Source organism: Neopsephotus bourkii, unplaced genomic scaffold (genome assembly GCF_033783945.1).
Source record: "Neopsephotus bourkii isolate Nb327-2 ecotype Australia unplaced genomic scaffold, CSIRO-AGI_Nbou_v1 NB_1154, whole genome shotgun sequence".
NCBI classification, from domain to species: domain Eukaryota; kingdom Metazoa; phylum Chordata; class Aves; order Psittaciformes; family Psittacidae; genus Neopsephotus; species Neopsephotus bourkii.
This window is the reverse complement of record NW_026901640.1, coordinates 3,289,850-3,313,976: the sequence shown is the minus strand read 5'-3', so window position 1 is coordinate 3,313,976 and position 24,127 is coordinate 3,289,850. Positions and strand designations below refer to the sequence as shown.

At 42.3% G+C, this 24,127-nt stretch overlaps 2 protein-coding genes across 2 annotated transcripts in view; both read right to left on the bottom strand.

The window, feature by feature from the left end:
- Positions 1–214: 214 nt before the first annotated feature.
- Positions 215–14,588, bottom strand: NSRP1 (nuclear speckle splicing regulatory protein 1). Its single transcript, XM_061363526.1, has 7 exons — positions 14,300–14,588; positions 13,061–13,148; positions 5,819–5,875; positions 5,195–5,326; positions 4,078–4,285; positions 3,394–3,502; positions 215–1,901 (listed from the first exon to the last, which is right to left on the bottom strand). Exons 1-7 carry the CDS (start codon positions 14,317–14,319, stop codon positions 812–814), a joined length of 1,704 nt encoding a protein of 567 aa, XP_061219510.1. The 5' UTR covers positions 14,320–14,588; the 3' UTR covers positions 215–811.
- A 652-nt stretch (positions 14,589–15,240) lies between these two features.
- The window catches only part of EFCAB5 (EF-hand calcium binding domain 5), a 31,770-nt gene continuing 22,883 nt past the window's right edge, over positions 15,241–24,127 (bottom strand). The window contains 9 exon segments of the mRNA XM_061363525.1: positions 15,241–15,484; positions 16,922–17,018; positions 17,187–17,416; positions 18,268–18,521; positions 19,311–19,411; positions 20,595–20,747; positions 21,441–21,669; positions 22,384–22,556; positions 23,066–23,355. Of these exon segments, the coding sequence (XP_061219509.1) occupies positions 15,318–15,484; positions 16,922–17,018; positions 17,187–17,416; positions 18,268–18,521; positions 19,311–19,411; positions 20,595–20,747; positions 21,441–21,669; positions 22,384–22,556; positions 23,066–23,355 (1,694 nt within the window). The 3' untranslated portion in view covers positions 15,241–15,317.

Genomic DNA, 24,127 nt, shown 5'->3' with positions numbered 1-24,127 from the left:
GATATCCCACTTACCAAGCTAGAGATTAGAGATAACTTTACTCTTCATTATGAACCTTTGAACAGGTTGACAAATGTAAAACATTACTTCCAGTAGAAACAAGCAGATACAACTGTAATACATAAACTCATATACAAGCACAAGGCTCATAGACCTTATTTCACACACAGATGCAGTAAAATAACACAAGCATTAAGAAGACCCACACATTAGATCCAGTATGTATCTTACACTTTATTTGTTTCTGTACATTAGGTCCCCAAGACCAAAGCCCAAACATAAATACAAAATTCATATATCAATATGCCTCTGGCTTACAAAACACCATAGTACATACAGAAATTTCCTAGATTATTATTCAGGCTGGTTTTCTTGCCTTTTTCTTCACTTTTACAGGTCTGTTGCTCACTTTTGAAAGCATCAGTTGGCAACAATGCCTCCTGCCAAGGGCTGAGAACCCCTTTCTCTCAGCAGAGCTCACTGCTTCAGCTCGGAGCTGCCGTGTTTTTTAACACTCCTAGGTCTGTTCCAGAATCTTCAAATGCCCAGAATCTTATGGGTTGGGTGCTGAAAGCCAGGATGGATGGAATCAGCCCAATTTAATATTTCAACTGTATAAAGACACTAAGGCTGTTTTTCAAGTGATCCATGAACCCATTTCAAGTTGCTCCTCTACTACAGCACACAGTTTCTTAGATGAAAGCCAGGAATAAATAACTAGGACACACTTTTACCTCTGTACAGGAGTCCATGCAGCAGTGACTTTTCCTTCTGGTTGACAGACCGGGTGTTTTTGTCCACCACAGGGTTGTTAATCTTCTTCCTTCTCGATGTAAGATTTGGCACCGACACGTGCCATCTGCCTTGCCAAGTACCGGTCCCTTGCTGACATGACTGTCTCCTCATTGCTCCGTTTGGCAAATTTGCTCATGCTCTCAGCTGGTTTCTGTGCTTGTTCTTTCTCCTCTTTATCCCCTTCTCCAGATTTACGTTTCTGCCCAGATGACATTTCAGAGCCGGATCTTCCCTTCTCATCTACCTCCCTCTCTCTTCCCTTTCTCTCTTTTTCCTGATCAGTCTCTCCATCTTTTTCTAAAGGTGTAGAACTCCTTCCCCTCCTCTCTCTGTATTTCTTTTCATCGTTACCATATTTCTCTCTCCTGTCCTTCACATGATCTTCCTTTTCTCTATGTTTCTCTCCTCTCTCCTTCTCTCTGTCATTATATCTATCTTTACCATTTCTTATTCTTTCTTTTTCTCGTTCCTTTTCTGAGCCCTTCTCATCTCTCTCCTTTGTTATTCTTTCTTTCTCTCGTTCCTTTTCTGAGCCCTTCTCATCTCTCTCCTTTCCTTTCCTCCATTCTCTGCTGTGTCCCTCCCTCTCTCTTCTTTCCTTCCCTCTTTGTTTATCGTCCTGCTCTTCCCTCCTCCTGTAGTTATCTTTATTAGTATGATCCCCGTATCTATGTCGCTCTTCCTTATCCCTTTGGTGATCCTTTTCATAGGTCCTACTTCTCTCATGATCTTTTTCCCTGTATTGTTCATCACTTCCCCTTCTACTTGGTCTGCTCTCTCCCCTCCTTGTAAGATGATTTCTTTGGGCTTTTGAGGGTGGCTCTTCCTCCACACTGGATGCACTCCGTGACCTGGAATGTCTCTGGCTCTTGTGATGTTTAACCTCCTCTTCACTGCTCACAGAACTCTCCCTCTTTTTCTTCTTTTTCAAATTCACTTTACTATTTTTATGTCTCTTATCATCATCACTACTATCAGTTTCTAAGTCAGTATCAGCATCTGGATTATTCTCTCTCTTAACAGAGAGCTTTGGTCTTTGTTTTTCATATGAGCCTTTGTTCCTTTGGTTGGATTCATCATAACTGTCAGGTTTTTCTTCCTTTATCCTACATTTTTTATGTTAAAAAAGAAAAAAAAACACAACATTACACAGCCTGAAATCTCAGCCTCTTCCACAAGCTGACTTCTGGCCAGGGCTTAAGCAAAAGATGCTGCTGAAGTCTAGGAAAGCAAACCTATCTGTGGCTCAGGTTCCAGGAATCCAGCACAAAGGATTTCTGCTACACATCTGTATCTGGTTCACTGGTGAATGTGAGCTGATTAATTTATCTACAAGAATGACTATGGTTAAGTATCTGTAGCCTCCATCTAAGCAAAAAGACAGATTTGTATTCATACGTGAGTTGTGTGGCAAGCTACACACTTTTTCCTATGTGCTTATTCCTTTTCACTTCAAATAATTATGCAGAGAAGCAGCAGGCTGTTATGTTGTGTTGCATGTTTTGTTGTTGCATGTTCTGTTGACAGAGGTGAGAAGCAGCTTCCATTAGTAGTAGATCTTTTATAATCCAGTATTTCTGAAGATCTTGCCCTTGAGGCTAGATGGAAATGACTACCTTTTCAGAGCTCATAGATTCTTGAGCACAAAAAGCCCATCCATGAAGGACCAGTCTGGGCAGTAGGCAGAAAGGTTGTGCTTTGTCATTCTTTGCTGACTGATAAGGAAATACATGCTCACTCACACGAGCCATGAGTCTCTTCTCTTTAATCATACAGCTCCAGTTACAGTCCATGGTAAATTCTTGTGAATCAGCACACCATCTAGTTTGAGTATCTGATGTGTGCTGCATTTTCTTTGAGATGGCAAGCATTTAGCTTGTGATATCCAGGTTTAAGGCCTATCTTAAGAGAGGTTTAACCTGAACTGTTTCAAATGATCAGTTGTTGCACATAAGAAACATATCCCCTTCACCATTCCACAGGGAAGAATTTCACCATCTCAGCTATGTAAGTAATTCAGCCTCATCTCATTACTTTTGTTTTGGAATGTACATATATTAAGATCTTAAAGCACTCCCACTGGATTTCCTACACATTTGGTTAATTTTCTTTTACCACAGCATGTCTTTATGAGCCCATAAATGTGGAGTAAATATGAAGTCAGAGACTCACATTCTTTTCAGGCAATTTATACCACAACATCATTTCCTGTGATTTACCTCTTGTGCTTGTTGTTTTATCTTTTGTCTCCCTCGTAATTCAAAATATGGAACCTACTGCATATTGCTAAATATTATGTAAACCAAAGTAAATAAAGGTCGGAATATATAGGCTGGAATAATACCAAGTGGTATTGCATGTATGACTGTCCTCTTGATACTTTTTAAATGGCATTCCTGTCCTGCCTGGTTTTGTCTTACAGTCTATTACACTTATGATTATTAGACATTTTCCACACAATTAATCAGCTGTGTAAAGGAATCACTTCACCCTACAATGTTTAGTACTCTCTAATTCTTACAGTGGTCCAGTGAGTCTGGAATCACAAACAGCCAGAAGCTGGTCTATATTGGAAAGCCTTCCAGAATGGCATCCTACCTGGCTTCACGGAAGCTGCATTTAGGCATCTCTTCTTCCCCCACTCTCTGGTTTAAAAGATGTCTGTAAAATCCACTGAGATCCTTCTGTTTGGTCACATCCAGGTACGCTGTGAGAAAGAAAGTGAGGTTGGATTTACCATGCCACAAATACTTATCAGACACAACTCACAGTTGGTAGATACCACCAAGTCTGCAGTCTCCAGCCTGGAGGCTTTCAAGTCCAGAGCGGAAAAAGCTCAGAGTAACCTTACAGCAGACCAAGCTTTGAGCAAGAGGCTGTAACAGATGAACTTCTGAGAGGCACTCCAGCCTGATTTATCTCATGACCCTATATCCTATTCTTTACACCTATTCATGGGACACTATAAAATGTCTGAAGTAAGGAGTGTAAGCCTCACTGTACCCCAGGCTTAGAGACTCCCTTCAACAAGTGACTCTACCTCAAAAATAAAAAGCAGCAGCACAAATAACACTGACACAGAGAGGAGTTTCCTCTGTTCCTTTAGTAACATATAAAGAAAAATAACAAAGAAGGATCTGATTTAGTGCCTGCCACCTCGACCTTTTTGATTTTGATTATCTCAAGCCTCACAGAGAGCCCGGATGACAATGTTGTAAATCATGTACAAGGCCGTACTTCCACACTTATCTTAAAGGGGAATTATTTCAGTGTGAATCTCACCCTCGAGAGCTGCTTCTCTTCTTTCTCTTTCCTCCTCTTCAGCCCTTTCTTGCAGCTTCTTCTTATAGGCTGAGGTCACGAAAGCCTCTTTGTGATCAAACTCTCCCCCTTCCATTTCACGCTCTTTCTGTATTTTTCTTTCCATTCTTTTTTCTTGCTCCTTCTTTCTAATCTCAGCTGCTTTGAGGATATTTTGGATGTATCTGGGCTAAAATAGAAGAGAAAAAAGGGATCATGCTGAGAGGTAATTAAGGTGGCTGAGAAGATACACATTGGGATTGATGGAGAGAAGCTGAAAGGTGGTAAGAGAATAAAAACTAACATATTCTCCACTGTTTGACAGCTATCTGAAATAAAACTGTCATTCTCTTTCAGATCACTAATACCCATGCTTCCATGCTGTATTCAATCAAAACATTCAGCCCATCTTTGACTAAGATCATTTTTGCTCTTGACTATGAGTGGTTTTTGATTTCTCACCCCTGTCTTCTGTCTTGTAATAGTTTTGCCTTTCTATTGCTGTAAAGGAGTGAAGCTTCCTTTTCTACCCACAAAACCTGACAAGAGCTTTCAAATTAAACAGAGTAAGTAACAATGAAAGTATCACTTGTCAGGGTAATTCAACAATGCTTTCAAACAAGCCATGGGGCTGTGGAAACTGGCTCACATCTCACCAATGGAAGTTAATTACTTTTGTCTCCTGATAGTTCTCCGGGAAGCCCAGCACTGTGTGAGGAAGGACACTTTATGTTCATTGGCTTCATAACAAGAGTCTCTATTATCATAAGCAGTATTGTTACAGGGCCCACTGCCTCTAATCCCATTATCCCACTGTAACATTCTCTTCAGAAATACACTGTATGTACATCATAAACTGCATGGGAAACTTGCAGTGAGCCACCCTCTGGAATACCACTGAATGAGGACTCCAAAGTACTCAATGAACTAACAGTGTCACCAAAATTCTTGCAAATTACTACCTTATTTAATGGGATTTGAGCACAAAACTTTTATGCCCCATGGGAAAATGCATCTGGCAAAGCTTAGAAGTTAATCAATTTTAGCCACTTCAAGCACACAGGGCTCAGACAGACATCACACACTTTCAGGTATCAACCTTTTTGTCATCTCTTCCAGATAATATTCTGGCATTACTTTCTTTCTTCTGCTGCTGCATTTCATCATAAATACTGTCATATTCGTACACTGTAGCATCTTCCTCCAAAGCCTTCTGAATCTCCAATTTAGTCTAAAAGAAAGGAAGGAGGACGAAAAAATACCCCAAAATTAAGCATGACATTTCTACTGTTTTCAAAGGTTTTGAGAAATTCTAAAATAACCAATGCACTCTATACCATAAAACAAACTTCAACACCTTGTGTATTTAACTGCTTGCACTGAGGAAACAGAAATTTCATTGTGTTTTACATTATGGCCAGCTCTGTAAGCCTCACTCACGCAGCTTTCATTGGGCTCTTCTTCAGCTGCTCTCATCACAGCCAGAAGAGTTTCAAAATGAACAACCTTGCCCAGAAACCTGATAGACTTCCATGCCAGAGGAAAGGCCCTGAGAATTTCAGATCAAGACTTGTGCTGCAAAGAGCAATGCACAAAATCATAAATGTATATGGAATTGTTTTAAAGGGTAACTATAACACTGCAATGACACAAATCTGTTTCTGCAACCGTTTAATTAAAGGAAATAGATGCTGTAATTTCTTAATCTGCCACCACATCTTACCTGTTTCATTGCTTGTTTTTTCAGTGCTTCTTTCTGAAGGCTTTCACCCACAGATGGCTATAAGGAAACATTGCAAAAATGAAATCAATTACACTGACACAGCTCCTAACAAACAACTGTATAACAATCCCATTCCATAAGTCAGTCTCTCATTTCAGTGGAATTTTTCTGTTAGAAGAAAAGCTAAAAGTTTGTTCCCAAGTATACAATGAATCAGCTTTTTCCACGAGCAAAGAATCGCAGTACCTCAGCATATATATGAAAATGATGATGACTTTAAGAACACTATTTCAATGTACCTCAAAAGCTGCATAAAAAGGCATGTCATTTCACAAAGCAGCTGATCACCCAAGAACTGCTCCGAGACATAGGCCTGTGAAAACTCTTCAGCTGCAATGCCCTCCTCCAACCATTGCCAAAAGAACAGCGGAGAAGATATGCCCCTCCACTACAGTAAGGGTCAGCCTGATGGGGCAAGAAGCTGGCACATCAGCAGGTAAAACATGTGGCAAAGGACAGCTAAAGCCAGTACTGAAACATATTCCTAAGAGAAGGATGCTTATAATACACCTACTCATGCCCAAACACAACAATTATTTCAGGTTTTGCCATTAAAAAAAGAAAATGAGAGGAAAACACAGAAAACAGCCCCCCCCCCCCAAGTCAATAAGAATTGGACTTTCACCCTCCTATCAATTTATGTATCAGAAATTTTGATGTTCTTGGGGATTACATGGTTTTGAACAAACAAGAGATGTTCTCAATGATTTTTGTCATTATCTTTCCAATAGCCTGTGAAATACATAGGTGCTGCTCAGAATATACATACTTTTCTTCCAGTGTGTGCATGTGCTCAGAGACGTAGCAGTGAAGAGCAGACATTCATACAATCACATGAAAAAGCTGTGCTCATAGTAAAAAACAACTGAAAGATTTGGCACTTACTACAGGTTTGATCTGTATCATTAGTTCTGTATTTTTAGCAATAAGAATGCTGCTGCTATGAACAGCGTGTACTTCAAATGTTCATGTTTCATTTTTCAAGATGAATATGCTAGCAAACAGCAGTACCGATCTTCCCTAAGAAAAACCATGTCCACTACTGAAAACATGTTTTCTAACCATACCGTTGCTTAAAGGCAGCTCTGCATTTTATTTGGTTTTGTCTTTTAGTGTTGAACTAAGCTGTGTATTTATCTTTCCTCGACCAATAGATGCTACTGTTTATTTAACAGATTCGCTACAACTGACAGGACCTGTAACCTTGTTTATGTAATTAAGTATCTCAAACTTACAAAGCTGCTACATGCAGACTTGGATAAACTCCATCTCCTCTTTCCAAATGTTAAACCTTGTGCTTAAACTACAGTAATAAAGGGAAAGAGTGATGTGCACTTTCATGGAAGAAAAGCCCTCCGTGGTTCAGTTACGCTCCCACCAAAAGCGGCCTCCCTCTCTCACCCACCTGCAGGTAACCAGGTTAAGGGAGCAGAAAGGCTCCAGGCTTTTGGAACCTGAGCTTGTAAGACATTAGCAACACCCTCAAGAGTCTGCTGTGGGATCAGAGGCTACACCCTGCACACTGCAGCTTGCTGCTTATTTGGATTAGATTTGGATATAGTCTCTTATTTATTTATGTAGCTGATTGGTTGGTTGACTGGGGGAAGTAGATAGCAGATTATTTAGTTTAAAACAACGTAAAAGGATCTTGGCTTCATTCATCTGTTCACCTCTGGCTTTCAAGACTGAAAAGCTGATGTTGTAGAACATTGAAAATACTGTACTTAATTTTTAGGTCATCTGCTTTCTTTTCAAAATGCTATAAATGAGTCTATATGAACTTCTTAATATAAACAGCTGCTTTAAACTGGCAGTGGAACATATACCAGCACCACAGAGAAGACTTAAACTTCCTCCTGGCCCTTGGGAAAGGCACTGATCCTCTACTTGACATATTAAGGGTCAGCACTGAAGATTTCCTTTATCAGACTCTTAGGCTGGTTTTACAGAAAGGTGCCTGAACATTAAGGAATCTTCCCTGCATTAGCCCAGAAAGCAGTGACTCGGTAGAAGATGGAACAGATTCAGGAGCTGTATATACAGAATCAGCTTTATCCCACCAAAATGTTTGAAATGCCGCTTAGAATGTTTTCCTCCTCAGCCTACATGAAATGAACTTGTTGATCTCCAAAGATTACATGACCACAAAAGTAATACATAATCCTCTTGATAGTACACATCATTGTAAAGAACTCCACCTGCCATTTGTTTGTCTAGAGTGGCAGTAAGCTTACAGAAAACAAACACCTTCCCTCATGGTTTATGGTGAACAATTTCCTGCTGTGCCACAAGCTCTGACAGATGAGAACTTCCCGTTCTTTTGTATTGTTTTTACTTATCAACTGCCCATTTATTAAAGGCCCTATAAGCTCAGCAATCTGTCTCATACCCTTTCCCTGCAGTCAAGCTATTCTTCTGAAGCACAAAGCTTAGAGTTTAATATTTTCTGGAAGGAGAAAATGTTTTAACCCCATCCTGTGAAATGACACAGAATCCATGCAAATCAAGAAACTCTTAGGTATGAGATTCTCTGGTCTACCCCTCCTATGAGACCATGGAGCTGAGCTTGTGCACAACTGAAAAGGTTAAAAAGAATTAATAGAAGAAATAAGAAATTACCCCTATCTACTAAATAGCTCATTGTTTGCTCCCATTTCTCTATTTTAATAGATGCTCTCAAAGTACATGTGAGATGCCCAACTTCTTCTTCCACACTGTCACAAGAAGTACAAGACCAACAAACTGTGACACGGTAGCTATTAATAATAGAGCATCCTGTATTAGCTGCATATCCTGCCTCCAAGGGAAAAGCATTTGCGGCTGTTACCAAAACTCCAGGCATGTTACTTACTGATAGACAATACAGGACATCATTCAAATCCTTTTCTAAAACCAGAAGACAATTCTGCTCTAATATAACCTGTTATGAAAGACCCATGAGGGGGTTTTGCCCTTTAGAACTCTCTACATGCTGCTTTGCAGTAGACACACAAAATAAATTACCATTGTTTAAACTGAAATACATTTGAAAGGGAAATTACATGCTTCAGTGACGTCAGGCAGATTAGATGTAGTTTGATTTTAATCTCTCACTACAACCATCTAGTTTAAGCTGGACAGAAAAATACTTGACCAAAGAGCAGCAGCAGGATAATTTGGAGCTCTGCTTGAACACCAAGTGAAGGGACAGTCAACCAGGTCACTAACAGCAAAGCACTTTCAGAGCAAAATTCATCTCCCTAATTTTAGGTGTCCACTTCAGCATGAAGTGAGTTGTGCCTCAGCAGTACCGGCATCTCTCATGACTATACAGAGCACTCAGGAGCTCAAGCACAGATTTCTATGGATCTCGCCCCAAGTCTGGGGCCCTGCGTGGCTGTATATTGGAAAGGCTGAGATCTGACTCTGCTCAATTCATGCTTCTCAAATCAGATAAGAAATCTCAGGCTATGATCTTTGGATTCATGACTCTTTGGTATCCAAACATTTCAAAATGAGCCACTTACACTCCCATGTCTATGTATTTAGCATTGAATCATCAAGGTTGCCCTCAGAGAAAGCTGGATTACCCAACTACAGACCGCACTGATGATCCCTGAACATACACAAGACTCAGAGCTTCACTGAGGAAAAAATACTATCAAGTCAGGCAACAGATCCCTCTCAATTCAGACACCATATGAGTCATGGCTACCAGCAGAAGATTAAGAGAAAGAACATAAACAACTCACATACAGAATTAGCTTTCCTCGACGTTCCCTCCTAGCTTCCAGAAACCAGGAGGTGAGGGACTTCCTGCACTGAAGGATGCACCTGGACCATTGTTTGCCACCAAGAGCATCCCTTACTTCAGCTAATCCATACCTGAATCCATTTATCTTTTTGGCCATGCCGCAATATCCTGTGGCAGTGAGTTCTACAACTTAATTATACATTGTGTGGAGAAATCCCCAACTTCCTTTTGTGTAGATCAAACCAGTTACTTGGTGATTCCATAATACACTGTATTGCTCGTATTATGAGAAATACTACGTTACTTTCTCTGAACTTTCTTGATTTTACCTACATCCTCTTCAGTTCCTTCTCTTCACTTCCTCTCAGTAACCTAAGAGCCCCTTTAGTCTACTTACTTAGCATGAAAACTGTTGCATAAACTCTGATCACCATCAGCACTCATCACTTTGCCAATTTTACTTTTAGTCATTCTGTATCTTTTGCAAAGTGAATGGAAGAGTCTCTAAGCAAAACTGAAAACCTGAGTCTACAACAGAATATAGTCTTCTGCTTGTCCTCAGTTTCTTCCTTGGTGCCTGCTTTTAAAGAGTCCTTTTATGTCTGAATAAGAACTATCCATACTGACTCCACTATCTCTCTCTTGAACATACCACCTACTGTGGTCTAAATACAGTTATTTTTACAGCTACACTCTACATCCTGAGCAACACACCAGTTCTGTAAGGCTGGTGAGGTGCAGGGATGTATGTTGGGTGATTCTGGTACAACCAAGAAACAGAACCTTTATCCACTGTACCACGGAGATATTTTCAGCTGAATTCCAAGGATAAACCAGAACATGGAACAGCGCACTGGGAATACTCACAAGCCATCTCTGAAAACACAATGCATGAACAAGGGAATAGCATCTTTGGAGCAAACAGATGTATCACAAATAATACTAAGCCAGAAAGGAAACCTATTTCTAATGCATCCTAGACTGCTGCTGTAATACCTGCTCTCTACAAGAGGCTTTCCCAGGGGTAAAAAACTTCCCCCCAGGTTTTAAAGATAGCAAACTCCTCATTATGAAGGCAAATAATTCACAACTCCAATGACTAAAAGCACCTGTAATCTCCTGGGTTGCTTTTTCCCAGTCAACACTGTACCCGGAGAAAACTTCCACCCCAGCTGCTCTGCTCCTTATGAACTAACCCAAAGATCATCTTCATCAGCAACTAACATCCATTAATGTACTTAGCCACAGAAAAAAACCCACCTTTCAAATTCCTTCAGCAAGAGCACAGGCAAAATCTCACTGAAATATGCATAGTAACATTTAAAAACAGAGAGCAAAAGTTTGGTATCTCCTGTATGATCACAGACCAAGTGAGGTGTGCAGATTTCCCAGCACAAACTTTATTAGAGTTCAGTTAAAAATACATAATCTCCAGACGTTTGAGATGTAGTTCTGGCTGATAAGGCAGCAGACAGGAAATGAAACCCCTCCCAAATGCTGCTCCTTATCTTGGAAAGCTCTGAAATGATTACTGAACTAATAAAGTAATTTAGCTTTAAAAAAAAAATATAAATGATCTTATGTGATAAAGGCAGTTATGAGATTATTACTTTTTGCTGGGTATGTACCATAGTGATGAGCATGGCAACTTTTAAGAGTCTTTGTAACAGACTCTTAGTGAATCTGTCAGCCTTGCTGAGAGGATACTTGATCTGTTAAGCTAAAAGTAGACAGCATCATGCACTATTATTATTAGAAATCTATGCATTAGTTTGCTTTAATGTTTAGATATTAAGAGGAAATGGAGAAGTTAAAAAAATGCTCCATACTCAAGAAGGTTCCAAGTCCTACTGTGTAATGCTGACAGCAGATTAACTGAAGCTCATTCTTGGGATATGGGAAATGTGGGGTCAGTTAATGTAGAGAAAGACACCAACTCCCAAACTGACAGGGACTAAACTGACCACGAAAGTGCTTCTGCCATGGGGACAGTGAATCCACTGCCATCTCCATCTGAAAGGAAAGCCTCTCTTCAGCACCATGGAGCCAGCTAGGAGATCAAGGGAGGGACACACCTTCACAGAGTGCAAAGGACAGCAGCAGCATGAGATGGGATTAAGACATGTTCCTGTCCTCTCTGCCTCCTGTAGGTCCTACAAGCTGCACTGAGTCAGTTCCATGTTGAGCAGGTACCACTAGGAAGGCCCTCAACCCTTTCATGCCTGTCCAAAGGGAGCTCAGACACCTTCAACAGCAGCATTCTCATTTCTGTAAGTGAACCAGGTACACAGAGGCTGGGAAGTGAAAGATTCAGGCTTTCTGTGACACATGAAGAACAACTGAGAGTTCATAAGAAAAAATAAAACAAAAAATCCCAAACTTATTAAAAAAAAAAGTTTTGATAATGAATAAGAAACTGACCAGGATTATTTGATGCTCTATTAGCACTCGGTTTTCAACCACACTAAAGAGCATTGAGTGAAGCTCTACAGCAGCAAGAGTATTTCTGTAACACAGATTCCATTTCCAAACTTCCACTGATTCTAAATTTCAACTTCTTAAACGTTAACATTCTAGACTATGGGTGCAGGTGAAGTTTATTCTCTGGGTTTTGTAAGAAAAAAGCTAAATATACACACAATGACATTCTGACTAAATTATCACAAGTAATTCCAGGTCAATAAAACCCAGTATATTGCAACATTATGTCCAGAAAGCTCCATCCGTGTCTATCTCCATGATTTTGAGTTGCTGTTCTTTACTTGTAAACTATGAAGCTACTGGCTCTAACTCCTTAGGAAAGTCTGGTTTAGGAGCTGGGTTTCTGTAAGGTATACCAAGCAGCCTATCTACCATGCCAGTTCTTGATGCTCCCCATATTCATAGCAGTATATCCAGGGGTGTAACTTTTATAGTGTACAGCAACTGCTACCGGGGCAGGTTGAAAGCTAAGATTTTGACGGTGATACTTAAAAAATACAAAACCATTGAAGGAGACTATAGCAAAGAACACTATCAACTTCATGTGATATACTCACAGACACCATGAGTCTGAACATCATAAATCACTTATATGAAATCTGCGTGGAATGAGCAGATATGCTTTACTGCAGTTTAAATTTAATACCCAAGAGAGGGATGTTGATTGCTACTGGTCTTTATTTGCAAGCAGGTCTACAAGTGATGGCCAACAAGTTTCTTTACAAGCTACTGTTAACTCTTATAAACAGGATGCTACACGGGATGAGCTTTTGGAAGAGCTGACAGAAAGTAACCAACCACCAAGTCATGGCTTCATGTAACTCACACTAAAGAACACACAGATCCTATTTCACACACAAACGACGACACAGATCCCAGTGACACCAGGACAAGCTGATGCAGTCATTAATGGTTGTAATTAAGTGAACAATATGGGAAAAAATTCATCATAAAACTGTTGAACTCACCTCATCATCAGAGTCATCTGCAAACACTGAGAGTTTCTTTGAAACGAGATTTTTCTGTGCCGTTTTTTTGGGCATAATGAGCCCATATCTAGAGAAAAATAATAAAAGTCACCCTTTCACATTACTGGTAAGAAAATACAGCACATTCCAAACCAAAAATCCACCATTTCCAACTTTAGAAACAAAAGATCAGCATCAGTTTAATGTATGAGGTATGGAGCAGCAGCACCAGCAGCAGCGTGCTCGGCCTTGCCATGTCCCTGCAGCTTCTCCCATAGGTATTGCTGACTTTTTCCATGCAAAGATTACGGGATGCGATGGAACTCCCTAAATGAGGCCAGAAATCTCTCATGTCCAGAGTCTTCCAAGTGATTTTGGAATTAAGAAATAACTGTTTAACCTGCAGAGGTTCAGTCTTAGTCTACATTAGACACCATTCTGTGCACAGTAAGCTCACCTATTTTGCATGAGGATGTAAAGCACCAACCCACATATACCACTATGGGAAAAGCCACGCTTTACTGCCAGATGAGGTCATGCAGAGCTTAACGACACACAGAACTCTTCTGCTGATAGAGCCAACCTCTGTGAGACGTTCTGTCAGAGACACTGTGTTTTTGGCAATAAGCAATCTCTAAGGGAGGGATTTCCTTTCATCTGCCTTCCCCCAGTCCATCACTGGGTAACTTGTTTGTCACAATGCGTAGCATGGAGCTGGGGAACTGCACGATGCCGCAGGTATCACATCATCACCGTGACAAACTGTTTACTTCCGTGTGCTCCCGGCCCCAGCAGCTCCCTCTGACCGGCTGCGGGGAGCCGAGGAGCAACCGGGGCCGCTGCCCCTCAACCGCCAGTACTGGGGGGCTGGCGGCGGCAGCCACACAGCGGGTTGGCGGGGGGGGGGGGGAATCCTGAGGAGATTTTACTTCCCAAGAGTGAAAACTCCCCCCGAAAACACGGCAGCACCTCCGCCGCTTCCCCCCGATGTGGGGTTCGTTTGTTTTTCATAAACACAGGTTTAAACTCAGGCCAACGCAGCGAGCCCCACTGCTGCGGCCCGGGCTGGGGGTTAAGAGCTCTCCCAGGCCCGAGGCAGGGCCCTGCTTGCGCCCGCTCTCACGGCGGCCCCGGGGACCTTCCCTCCCACCCACTGCCCCCCCGGAGCAGAGCCCGGACGGTCCATCCGCCCCGAAGGCCCCAGCGGGGCCCCGCAGCCCCGGCGCCACCGCCACTCACTGCTTGCTTAGCGCCGCCATTTTGTCCCGGCCGTCGCCATGCAAAGCCGCCGGTCGTTCCGCGGCCGCAGATTCCTCGCGACAAAATCCCACCCCGGAGGATCCCTCCGTCTCGAGTCTCGGTCCCGGTCCCGGTCCCGGTTCCGCTCCAGCAGGGGAGCGGAGAACGGGCAGAGGGGGCTGGTGGGGGGGAGCGAGTTTTTTAACGGCTCGTTGGCTGGTGGCGAAAGTGCCGGTAGCGGAAGGACTTGTGGGGGTGGCTCGCACCGCCCTGAGGGGAGCCGAGACGGGCCGAAACAAGCCGAGGTCGGCCGAACCCAGCCGAGCCGAGCCGAGCCGGACTGAAACGAAAGGAACCGATCCGAACCCGGCCGAGCCGAGCTTAGCCGAACCCAGCGGGAAGAGGAGCGAGCGTGCCCCTGTCAGACATCACCTGGCGGGACACGTCGCTTGTTGCCGGGTGAATTAAAAAAAGAGCAGTTTAATTTCCCAAATTGGATTAAAAAAGAAGTGATTCGGCCAAAATAAGCGATATTGGAAAGATGAAATCTTGCTGCTGACAGTGCAGTTGGTGTAATGTCCGGCTTTATCCCAGTGAGAAAGCGTTGGGTTTTTTTCTGTATTGAAAGTGTAGCACGTTCAGAGTAACTTCACAAAATGCTGATTAACAACCTCTACTTAAAATTGTTCATAAAAAGCAATTTAAGGAGACTGAATGTTGACTTTTGTTTTGCTGTATCATCTCTTAGCATTGCATCCTTTTCCCATCAGGATTAATTCAAACAAACAAACACAAATTCAATAAAAACTCTTTAATCTAGGTTTTAAAGTAAGTAGCTATACCAGCAAAACTGTTTCCTTCAATGTGTTTATAGCTTTTTCTAATCCCTAACAGATGTCCCAACATCTTAACAACAAAGACTTGGTGGCTATGGTAACAAACAATGTAAGAACCCTAACGTTTAATAAAGGATGTCAAATACCAGAATTACTAAGGTGAGGTGAGGAATTAAACAGGTTTACTTGGTGGTGCACTGGAACTCGACGCCAGAAGGGGCTAAAAATGTTTTCTTTTTGCTGTATAAACTCCTTGGGCTCCCCGCCAGGGCCAGGCAGGTTTGTACCCAGTGATACAGGTACTCTATGGGAGCTGAGCCATGCTCCCACACTGCTGCTCGAGATACACCTGAAACAAAGAGGAGCTGTAAATCCAACAGGAAAAGTCAAAACCATGAGCACTGTCACCACACGACTGAGTAGAGATCATCCCATCAGTGTTGCTCTTGCCAAGCCCAGTAAATTCCAGGCTGGAAAATGGTGGTGCTTTGAAAAGCACACACAGCATTATTGTGGTCCCTGTCTTTTTGTTAGAATGCATCTTACACAAACTGCTCTGCTGTATTTTAATGCAAAACATTCGATAATTAAACATGTAATGAGAAAAGTGAGGGTTTTTCCAAGCTCAGATTTGATTTAAGAGTAACACACTTCAAAGCTCTTTTATTAAATGCTATTAAAGGTCACTACAAAATCATACCATTAAAGGCTGCTCTGTTGATAGACTGTAGCTCCTTATGTGCTGTCTTCTCTATTACAGCACGTGTATACAGAACATATGGGCATTATCTGGTGTTCATTTTAAAGCAATTCTTATAATTTCGAGTTATAGCTGTGTTCACACCACTGATCTGAGTAAATTCCACCCTAGGAAACCAACCCTTTGTAGCATAGCAGCGGCCTGTCAAAGCTATAGTCTTTCTAGTTACAGCTGTGTCCCTAATTGGACCAAGACTGGATGTTCTAGGCCTGCTTTGTTCTTTCCAGTAAATTAGTTTACTATTTATAAGGAGAACACATGAAAAAGAACTGCTTTTTGTGCTCACCAGTGGGCAGGGTACTCTTGATACATATCCTCAGCTAAATTAACACATCTTGACCGCATGTGATTTTTAACAGGCCTCTCAGACAGGCATTAGATCATCAAGGGAGAGATCTCAATGAGAACAAGAGTCATTTCTCTTGCAGAGATATTGCAAATAATAATAGCCTCTTGACTACTTTGGCACCAAAAAAAGCTCATATTCATTAAAGGAGAGAAAAACAGGCTGAAAATAAGCTCCTGTATATGGCCAGTGAGTATTTTAAGTACCTGGCAGATGGTGTTTACAAAGAGGAGGGCTCACAGTGTCCTCCCACACTCACATTGCTGTTTGGAGCTGGGTCAGTCCCTAGGGCAGGACATGGAGGCCTGAAGTAGATTTACTTGCCAAAAGAGCCATCATTCTTAGTACATCTTTACATATTACTTGCCAAAAGCATCATCATTCTTCATATGTTTATCTGGAGATTTACAATGAGATCACTTGTTCTGGTACATTTCAAAACTGATCTGTTCCCCTTTCCTTAAGACAGTGAATTTTGATTCTAAATTTAACAGGTTGACTTTTATTGACTGAAAAAGTCTGCAGATATTTAGGACCCTTTATCTGTTGCTTCATCTATTGTGAAATCAGAGTTAATTTCTGAAGTAAGGACCTTAAAAGCACTCAGCTGAAGGTTGCCACTGACACTGTTTCATTGCTGAGCCAGGTCTGGTAATCTACAATTAGTTTATTGTATTTACCAGTGATGCAGTCCAGCAGCAGCTCTGCTTGAATTTGCACAGATGCAGCAGTTGGATCAAAGCAATAAATCTCCTGAATCAAATTGTCATCAAGTTTCTGCAATTCAGAGAACAAAAAGAGTCAGATGTCAGTGAAAACTTAAGAGAGGGCTGCAGAACTAAAGGTGGCTAAGACAAACATATAGGAAATCTGTAGGTAGTTCCACTCTATCTTCTTGGTGGGGGGAAAAAGAGAAATCAAAGACTCAACATTTTGAAGTCTCACCAGTTTACATTGGCTCCAGTTCTCAGTCTCCTCTGAGCCCTTCCAGTCTGGATGGAAAAGCAAGAGCACAGCCTTAACTATGCTATGGACCAGAGCTGGTGGTTCTACGTAGCTCTTTATGTCAGCAAAGCTCTCCGCACTGAGTTTCCAGACACACTCACGTAGGTCCTGCAGCATGCACCAGTGGAACAGAATCCCCGCATGCCTCAAATTTGCCTCGTGTTCTGGCTCTGGAATCAAAAGCAAACCTTTGAAGAAGTTGCTCAGAAACATCTGCCACTCAAGACTTACATTACTGATTGAAAGCTCTGCCCTGTTTATGAGTAACTCTTTGTCTCCTTGACTGATTTGTACACAGCCCAAGTATCCTATGAAACTTCTAAAAATGGGTGTGTGCTTGAGAAGGAGACAAAACTTGCCTCAGGGGCAAGCAGAGGTCCTGAGACCATGCAGGGTTCAGGCATGCAGGTAACTCTGTGACATTCGAATTCTTCTGATCTTAGTTGGGGCAGTTCTGAGGATGACGTAGAACCATAGGATAGTTAGGGTTGGAAAGGACCTTAAGATCATTAAGTTCCACTCTGCCCACCATGGGCAGGACACCTCACACTAAACCATATCACTCAAGGCTTCGTCCAACCTGGCCTTGAACACTGCCAGGGATGGAGCATTCACAACCTCCCTGGGCAACACCATTCCAGTGCCTCCGCACCCTAACAGGAAAGAATTTCCTCCTTATATCCAATCTAAACTTCCCCTGTTTAAGTTTTAACCCGTTACCCCTTGTCCTGTCAGTACAGTCCCTAATGAAGAGCCCATGCTAGATCTCTGAAGGCAACAAAGCTTCATACCTTTGATTTCAGTGGGACTTGGGCACAAAATGCACTCTGAACCAGAGTCAAAACTAAACATTGTGTTTAACTGTATCTGCTAAGCACTTAGGATTGCTCAGGAGTAGTTAAGTTACCAAAGGTTTGTATTTGTTGTTCCAAACTTGTAGGAATGATTCTTTAGTTGTGGCTTTACTGAGATTCCTAATTTCATCCCTAAAACCCCCATATTGTCTCTGTATGCACAATACCCAGTACATAGGTTGGTTCTGTTTCCTCCAAAGCCGTCTTCAGTATCTCAGAAAAGGCAGCTTGGGATATCTTTAGCATTTTCTGCAGGTCTTTGTGTTCATGAGGTGGTAATTTCTGGTTGTGTCCAATGTTGATGTCGAACAGGCCAAGAGCTTGTCCCGATAGATCACGGAGAGGTACTGCAATGTGGTATTCTCTGTAGACAGAAGTGTGAATGACTCCTGAACTGTCTATGCACTTATACAGGTAATCTCTGAAATGAGAGCAAAGAGAGGAAAACCATTCCAGTTACTTTTGGTAATATATTAAGCATATTTTAGTAAGATGCAGATCATCTCTAGTTAAAACAAAGGTATTACATTATTAAATCATTGCTTATTTCCCTGAAATGAAATGCAAAGCTTTAAGTATCATTCAAGCCATGTACAAAAAGGAGAAAATAGCATTGTGGAACACAGTATTGCTCAGCCGAAACAATTGCTGAAAATCATAAGAATTTAACAAACCTTGCTCTAAAAAGTTTCCTAAGTGCATTGACATTTGTTCTATAGAGTTTTATGAAAAGGAAAACATCTGCTGGAACAGCAATGGCTGTTCACCCAACTTTGACAGCAAGGATGATATGCTTAAAAGACAAGCCTGTGAGGATGTTTGCCGTGGAAGGAAACAGCTGAAGGAAATGAGACTAATATGGCCAGGAAAAAAAAAGACAGATTATTCTAAAGAGTAAAATGGCTCAATGTAGACTCTAACCCTGCAAACCTTTCACAGCAGATGTAGGGCTTGCTTGGCAATTCAGCTGGAAAGCATTAAGTTGGAAGTTCTGCTTTTGCAGGCCTAAACTCAAAGAGAAAATACTCCTCACCCTTCCTAATTCAGTGTCACACGGATCCACACCAGAAGCATTGATAGTGGGAGAGCTGCAGCCAGACACTCTTGCAGGGTTGTGCTACCATGGGCTTTATGTACTGTGGATCATGCCTGGTGCAGGCTGGAGTCTAGGACCAGAGGTGACAGGTTTTATTGCAGGTGCTGAGCTTACCTTAAGAGGTTTTCTGTTCTGAGGAGAGCAGGAGAGCTATGAATTTCCTTTTGTCCTGTGTTATCTATAGAAATCATCTTGCGCAAAGTGTAGTTCTGTGCCTGCCAGAGAGGAAAGGGAGGTTTAGCTGCATCCAAGAAAGGAACAGACAATGTTGAAGCTTAGAGAGGGAGGAAATTGTTTCTTAAGCTCCTATGTACATTAAAGTGCAATGGGATGGTTTAAAGACATCTCCCAACAATGCTTGGTTTTATTCCCAGAGTGTATGGCTCAGGCTGCATGTGAATGTGCCCTGGACCTCACTTCACCAGACTATTTAATCCACCCCCAGGCTCCACACTGAGGAACACCCACAGGCCAAGAAGAGGTTTTCCTTCTTTTTCCAATCCTCTTGCAGTCCTCTTTCTCATGTCATGTTTGTGTCAGTGTGCCTTGACACGTGAAAAGCACAGAGGGCAGCAAGTGACCTGGCTATCAGGCAGCTAACAAGGGAATGGAGTGCAGAGCCTGGAAAGACAACAGAAAGCTGCCAACATAAACCATGCTTATCAGAGGAAGCAGCTGAATTATGGCTACAGCAGATGTCATACAGACTTTGTGATGACACAGGATCAGTCCTAAATATTGCATACACTTTTCATCTTCTTAACTCGCTTGTACATGAAATGACAAGCTTCCCAGGGCCCGAGAGCCTGCTCAACAACTGGAAGATGATCTGCAGGGAAGGGGGCTGCCTCTTCAAGCTAGATAATTAGGAAGCAGCCACTTCCTGAGATGTATTTACATCTTGGCTGCTGACATTAGTCATTAGTTCAGAACAAAGAACTAATACATTAGCCAGGACATTTTATTTTTCTTTTAGGAAATACCATAATTTTAACATGCACAGAATCTCTTCTGTGGAGGTCCCAGACACCAAAGTTACAGATGGATGGATGAGGGGTTTTATTCTATTGGTTCCTATGCAGCTGTGAGCACTGAAGTAGGAGAATACTCTTTTTTTTTCCCCATGGAGAAGGGGTTATAGTAGCAGTGCTCTTGAACTGTTTTACATGGGAGAATGAAAAGAATGAAGAGTGGCCTCCTCTACAGGGAGAAACTTCCCTCTCTAGCTTTTAGCCCTTTGTTGCACAGGCAGGCACAAGAATCTCAGGCAGGCTTCACCTTAAAACCACTGGGAAAATCAAGATAAATTAAAGATAAACCACAGGGAAATTGGCCAGAAATGGCATCTCCTCACTAAAGCTGACTATTACAAGCTTTTCACTGCGGTGATCTGCCTACCTTGTCTTTGCCGGGCTCCACCAGGTACATAGTAACAGTGTTGATGCTGGGTGCCCTGGTATACAGCCAGTCCAGAGCAGTACCAGTCATCTGTAGAACATTTTCCAGTGTGCAGATGTGGTGGTAGGCTTTGCTGAATGCATAAGAAACTCCCTGTGAAAGCAGTAACCTCCAAATGAGCAAGACAGTTCCATCAGGTTTGGGGAAAAAAGCTGAAGAAATGCTCATGCAATATATGGTTTTAACAAGTTACTTTAATCAGAACTTGTAAAGCTGAAAAGTGACTGCACAATGTCCCTTATCGAATAATGATTTAAAGCTCCAGAGTGTCCAGGCAGCAGCCACATCCTAAACGAATCAAAGCTGTTCTTACTGGACACGGCCACATCGGCTGGTAACCTTGGCTTGCTGCGCTCCCTGCTGCCCACATCATGCATCGCAGTGAGCCTGATCCTAAAGAGCATCCCAAGGAGACCCAGACCACCGTTGCTGGTAATTCTTCCACCATGTAAAAAGTAAGGTTTCATGCCACTTTATGGCAAAAAACAGAAATGGGAAGCTCAGAGCTTCAGGAAAGAAAAGCTGCTATCTTTGGGCTTTACTAGTCAGGAGAAGCTTAAATTAGTTATTAATGAAGTGACACCTCATAATCACAGGTAAGATGCTCAGGAGTAAAATATTGATAAGGTGTTCTGCTCACACCACTTTCACCGTACACAATAGAAAGGGAGCCACAGTTTTAGTTGTATAAGTTATATTTACTCAGAACAAACATGTCAAATTCTTGTGATCCCTGCAGTTTTCTGCAGGCAGGTCTCTAACAAACCACTTTCTGATGATGCCCACCTGATAGAAACTGATCTCATGGCTCAGAAAGACGTCTGTCTCACACTGGTCCCGAAGAGTGTCAAGTCCTAGAATGCCAAAGACTCTCCAGTGAGCGTCATGCAATGGTAGTACCAGGAATGAACCTTTTTTCTCCTCCACTGGGCGGTCGTGGTTCCAGAAGTGGATATTTGCATGGAGCTGAACTCTTGGAACATGGATTGGCTTTCCCTCTTCAACAGCTGCAAAGCTGGAAAAGAAACTTTTATGTTTAAAAGTAGCAGAAAACCTTTAGTGAAACAATAAATATTACAGCTTTGATCTCTCCCTGCTTTATGGCATCAGAGAAGGAAGGTGTTTGTGCCTTGCTCTGAGCACACCCAGAAATACCACATTCACCACTTGCATCCCAAAGACAGTGGTAATAAATAAGGCACTTTTCATCCTTAGGACATTTAAAAAACATCGGCTAATGAATGTAATGAAAAGAAATACAGAAGCAAGCAGCAGTTACATTTAATAGATTAGAAGAACATTTAACACGTTTAAAGAAGTAGCCAAATATGTTTGGCTTTTGGAAATGAGAAGTGAAGAGGCATGAAAGCTGTTTATGGTGTAAACACTGGGAAGGAAAGGCATTGCTCTCAGAGAATATCCTGTGGATGTAAACTGCTGTAAGGGAATTAATATTTAAAGAAGAAAATGTAGGCCCAATGCAAGAGTCATTTGCTGAAGGATGAGATTATTAGACTGTGAGCTAATCTCCCCAAGGAAAGGAGTGAAATCCCAAACAGCACTTCTAAGTAGACCATGCAGCGTATAAGGCGTGTATATGATAATGAATCATTACACAACAGTCCCTGGGGGGATTTCCTCTGTGTTCTGTGTGCACCCCAAATCCTGGTTGTTACACCCCATTCCCAGTATTTTTGACAAAAGGAACAGTATTTGCAGCTTTTCTTACCTTACTCCTTTCATGTCTCTGTGAAGTGTTTGGTTTAGAACATATGGAGCATCATCAGGAGTACAAGCCACATAGTGTAGGAGAATCTGGCCCTGCTCTGGTGTGAGCTGGTTCTCTTCCAAGAGGGCAATATATGCACTGATCTTCTTGTTATCCCCATGGGCTTCTGCATCCTAGCAACCAAACATTTCCCATTACGTTATGTACATTAGCCACTGGCCATTACACTTATTTCATGGACTTTGCACTTGTCTCATTTTTTTTGAGGTGGTGGTCTGGGTCACTGATTTTGTATTTCAGGCACCAATTGCACGACATGAATGTGTCTGTGCTATGACCATGTCTGACCAGGACACACTGTTACAAGCAAAACAACTTGATGTTTTCATTGGCAATGGAAATGGATTTCTTTATTCCTGCTGCTAATGGAGAAAAGTTCATGTAAAAATAATCCCTTTATAATCTGTGCCTAGGACCAAACCATGGACAAGAAGTATTGCAGATCTGACCTGTGATTCTCTGTGCACAACCATAGGCTCTCCTGAACAGCAGCTAAGTGCAGAAATGGACAAGGAAGCCAAGACTCAAAGCAGCTTCCCACCTTGCACTCATATGTACCAGGGTCTGAAGTCAGTGTCACAATCCTAATACAAACAACTCCTGTGCTTCCTGGGATGCCTACCTGGGAGAGGGCCTTAAACACTGCTTTGTAAACCGGCTCTATGCTTCCTCCACTGGTCTCTGCTGCATCCTGGATATTGTGCAGCCACTTCCTCCTGGCTGAGCTTTGCAAGAACTCCGTGTGACTTTGTTCCACACTTGTGTTCAGAAATTCCACCAAGTTATCAAGAGCTTCATCCTCATTGCCACTGAGCTCGGAAGCAAGTAACTCAAGGAAAGTCTGGAATGCCTTTGGGGATAGCTTCCCCACTCTGCTGAGCTGTGGGTAACGGGAGCAAAGGTGTTTCTTTGCTGGTAGAAGAAACAGAAAATAAGACAAGGACAATCTATTTGAATAATAAGGTTTGCCTTTCCTGTGCAAAATATGAATCAAGCCCTCAACTGGCTTTGGGTGGAGTGCTCCAGTCTGTCATTCTTCCACCTTCCATCTATCTCCTAAATGGAAGCTGTCATCATGACAGATAAACTCCAGCTTCCAGACTGGATGCACCTTTTCCTCTAGATCCCTCACCTGCTGTGAAGGAAACTTAAGCAGCATTGCTCTTGTGTTCCTTCTGTACCCCTGTAACATACCTAAACAGTAAAGGTCAATGGAAAATATGAAAGGTGCCATGGAAAGAAAGGTGTGGCTTCCTTTTGCTTGGAGAAGGGGGAATGAGGAATGCCACAAGGGTCAAATCATGATTCTCAGAATCACTTCCCCAAATCTACTTATTCTAGTTCACAAACTTCCAGTTTGCCCAAAGATCCTGAAGATAAACAGAACCCATCTCAGACTGAGCCTGAAAATGTACACTTACCCTGTGGCTTCTCTGCAGATGTTACTTAAATCAGTAGCCAGGCTAAGAGAGCTGTTGCACCCTGTACCCATCCTTCCGGGCCAGTGATGCTGCTCCCCACAGCCCAGATCTGGGCTCACGGGGGTGCTCTTGCACAGGCATTGGGAGTTGCAGGCAGCTTCCCGGCTTTGGAAAACTGGGATTTTCCAAAGCCGGGCTGGGCTTGCCTGCTCCTGCTTCTGGCAATGCCTCTACTAAGCACTGCAGTGACTAAAACCATCATT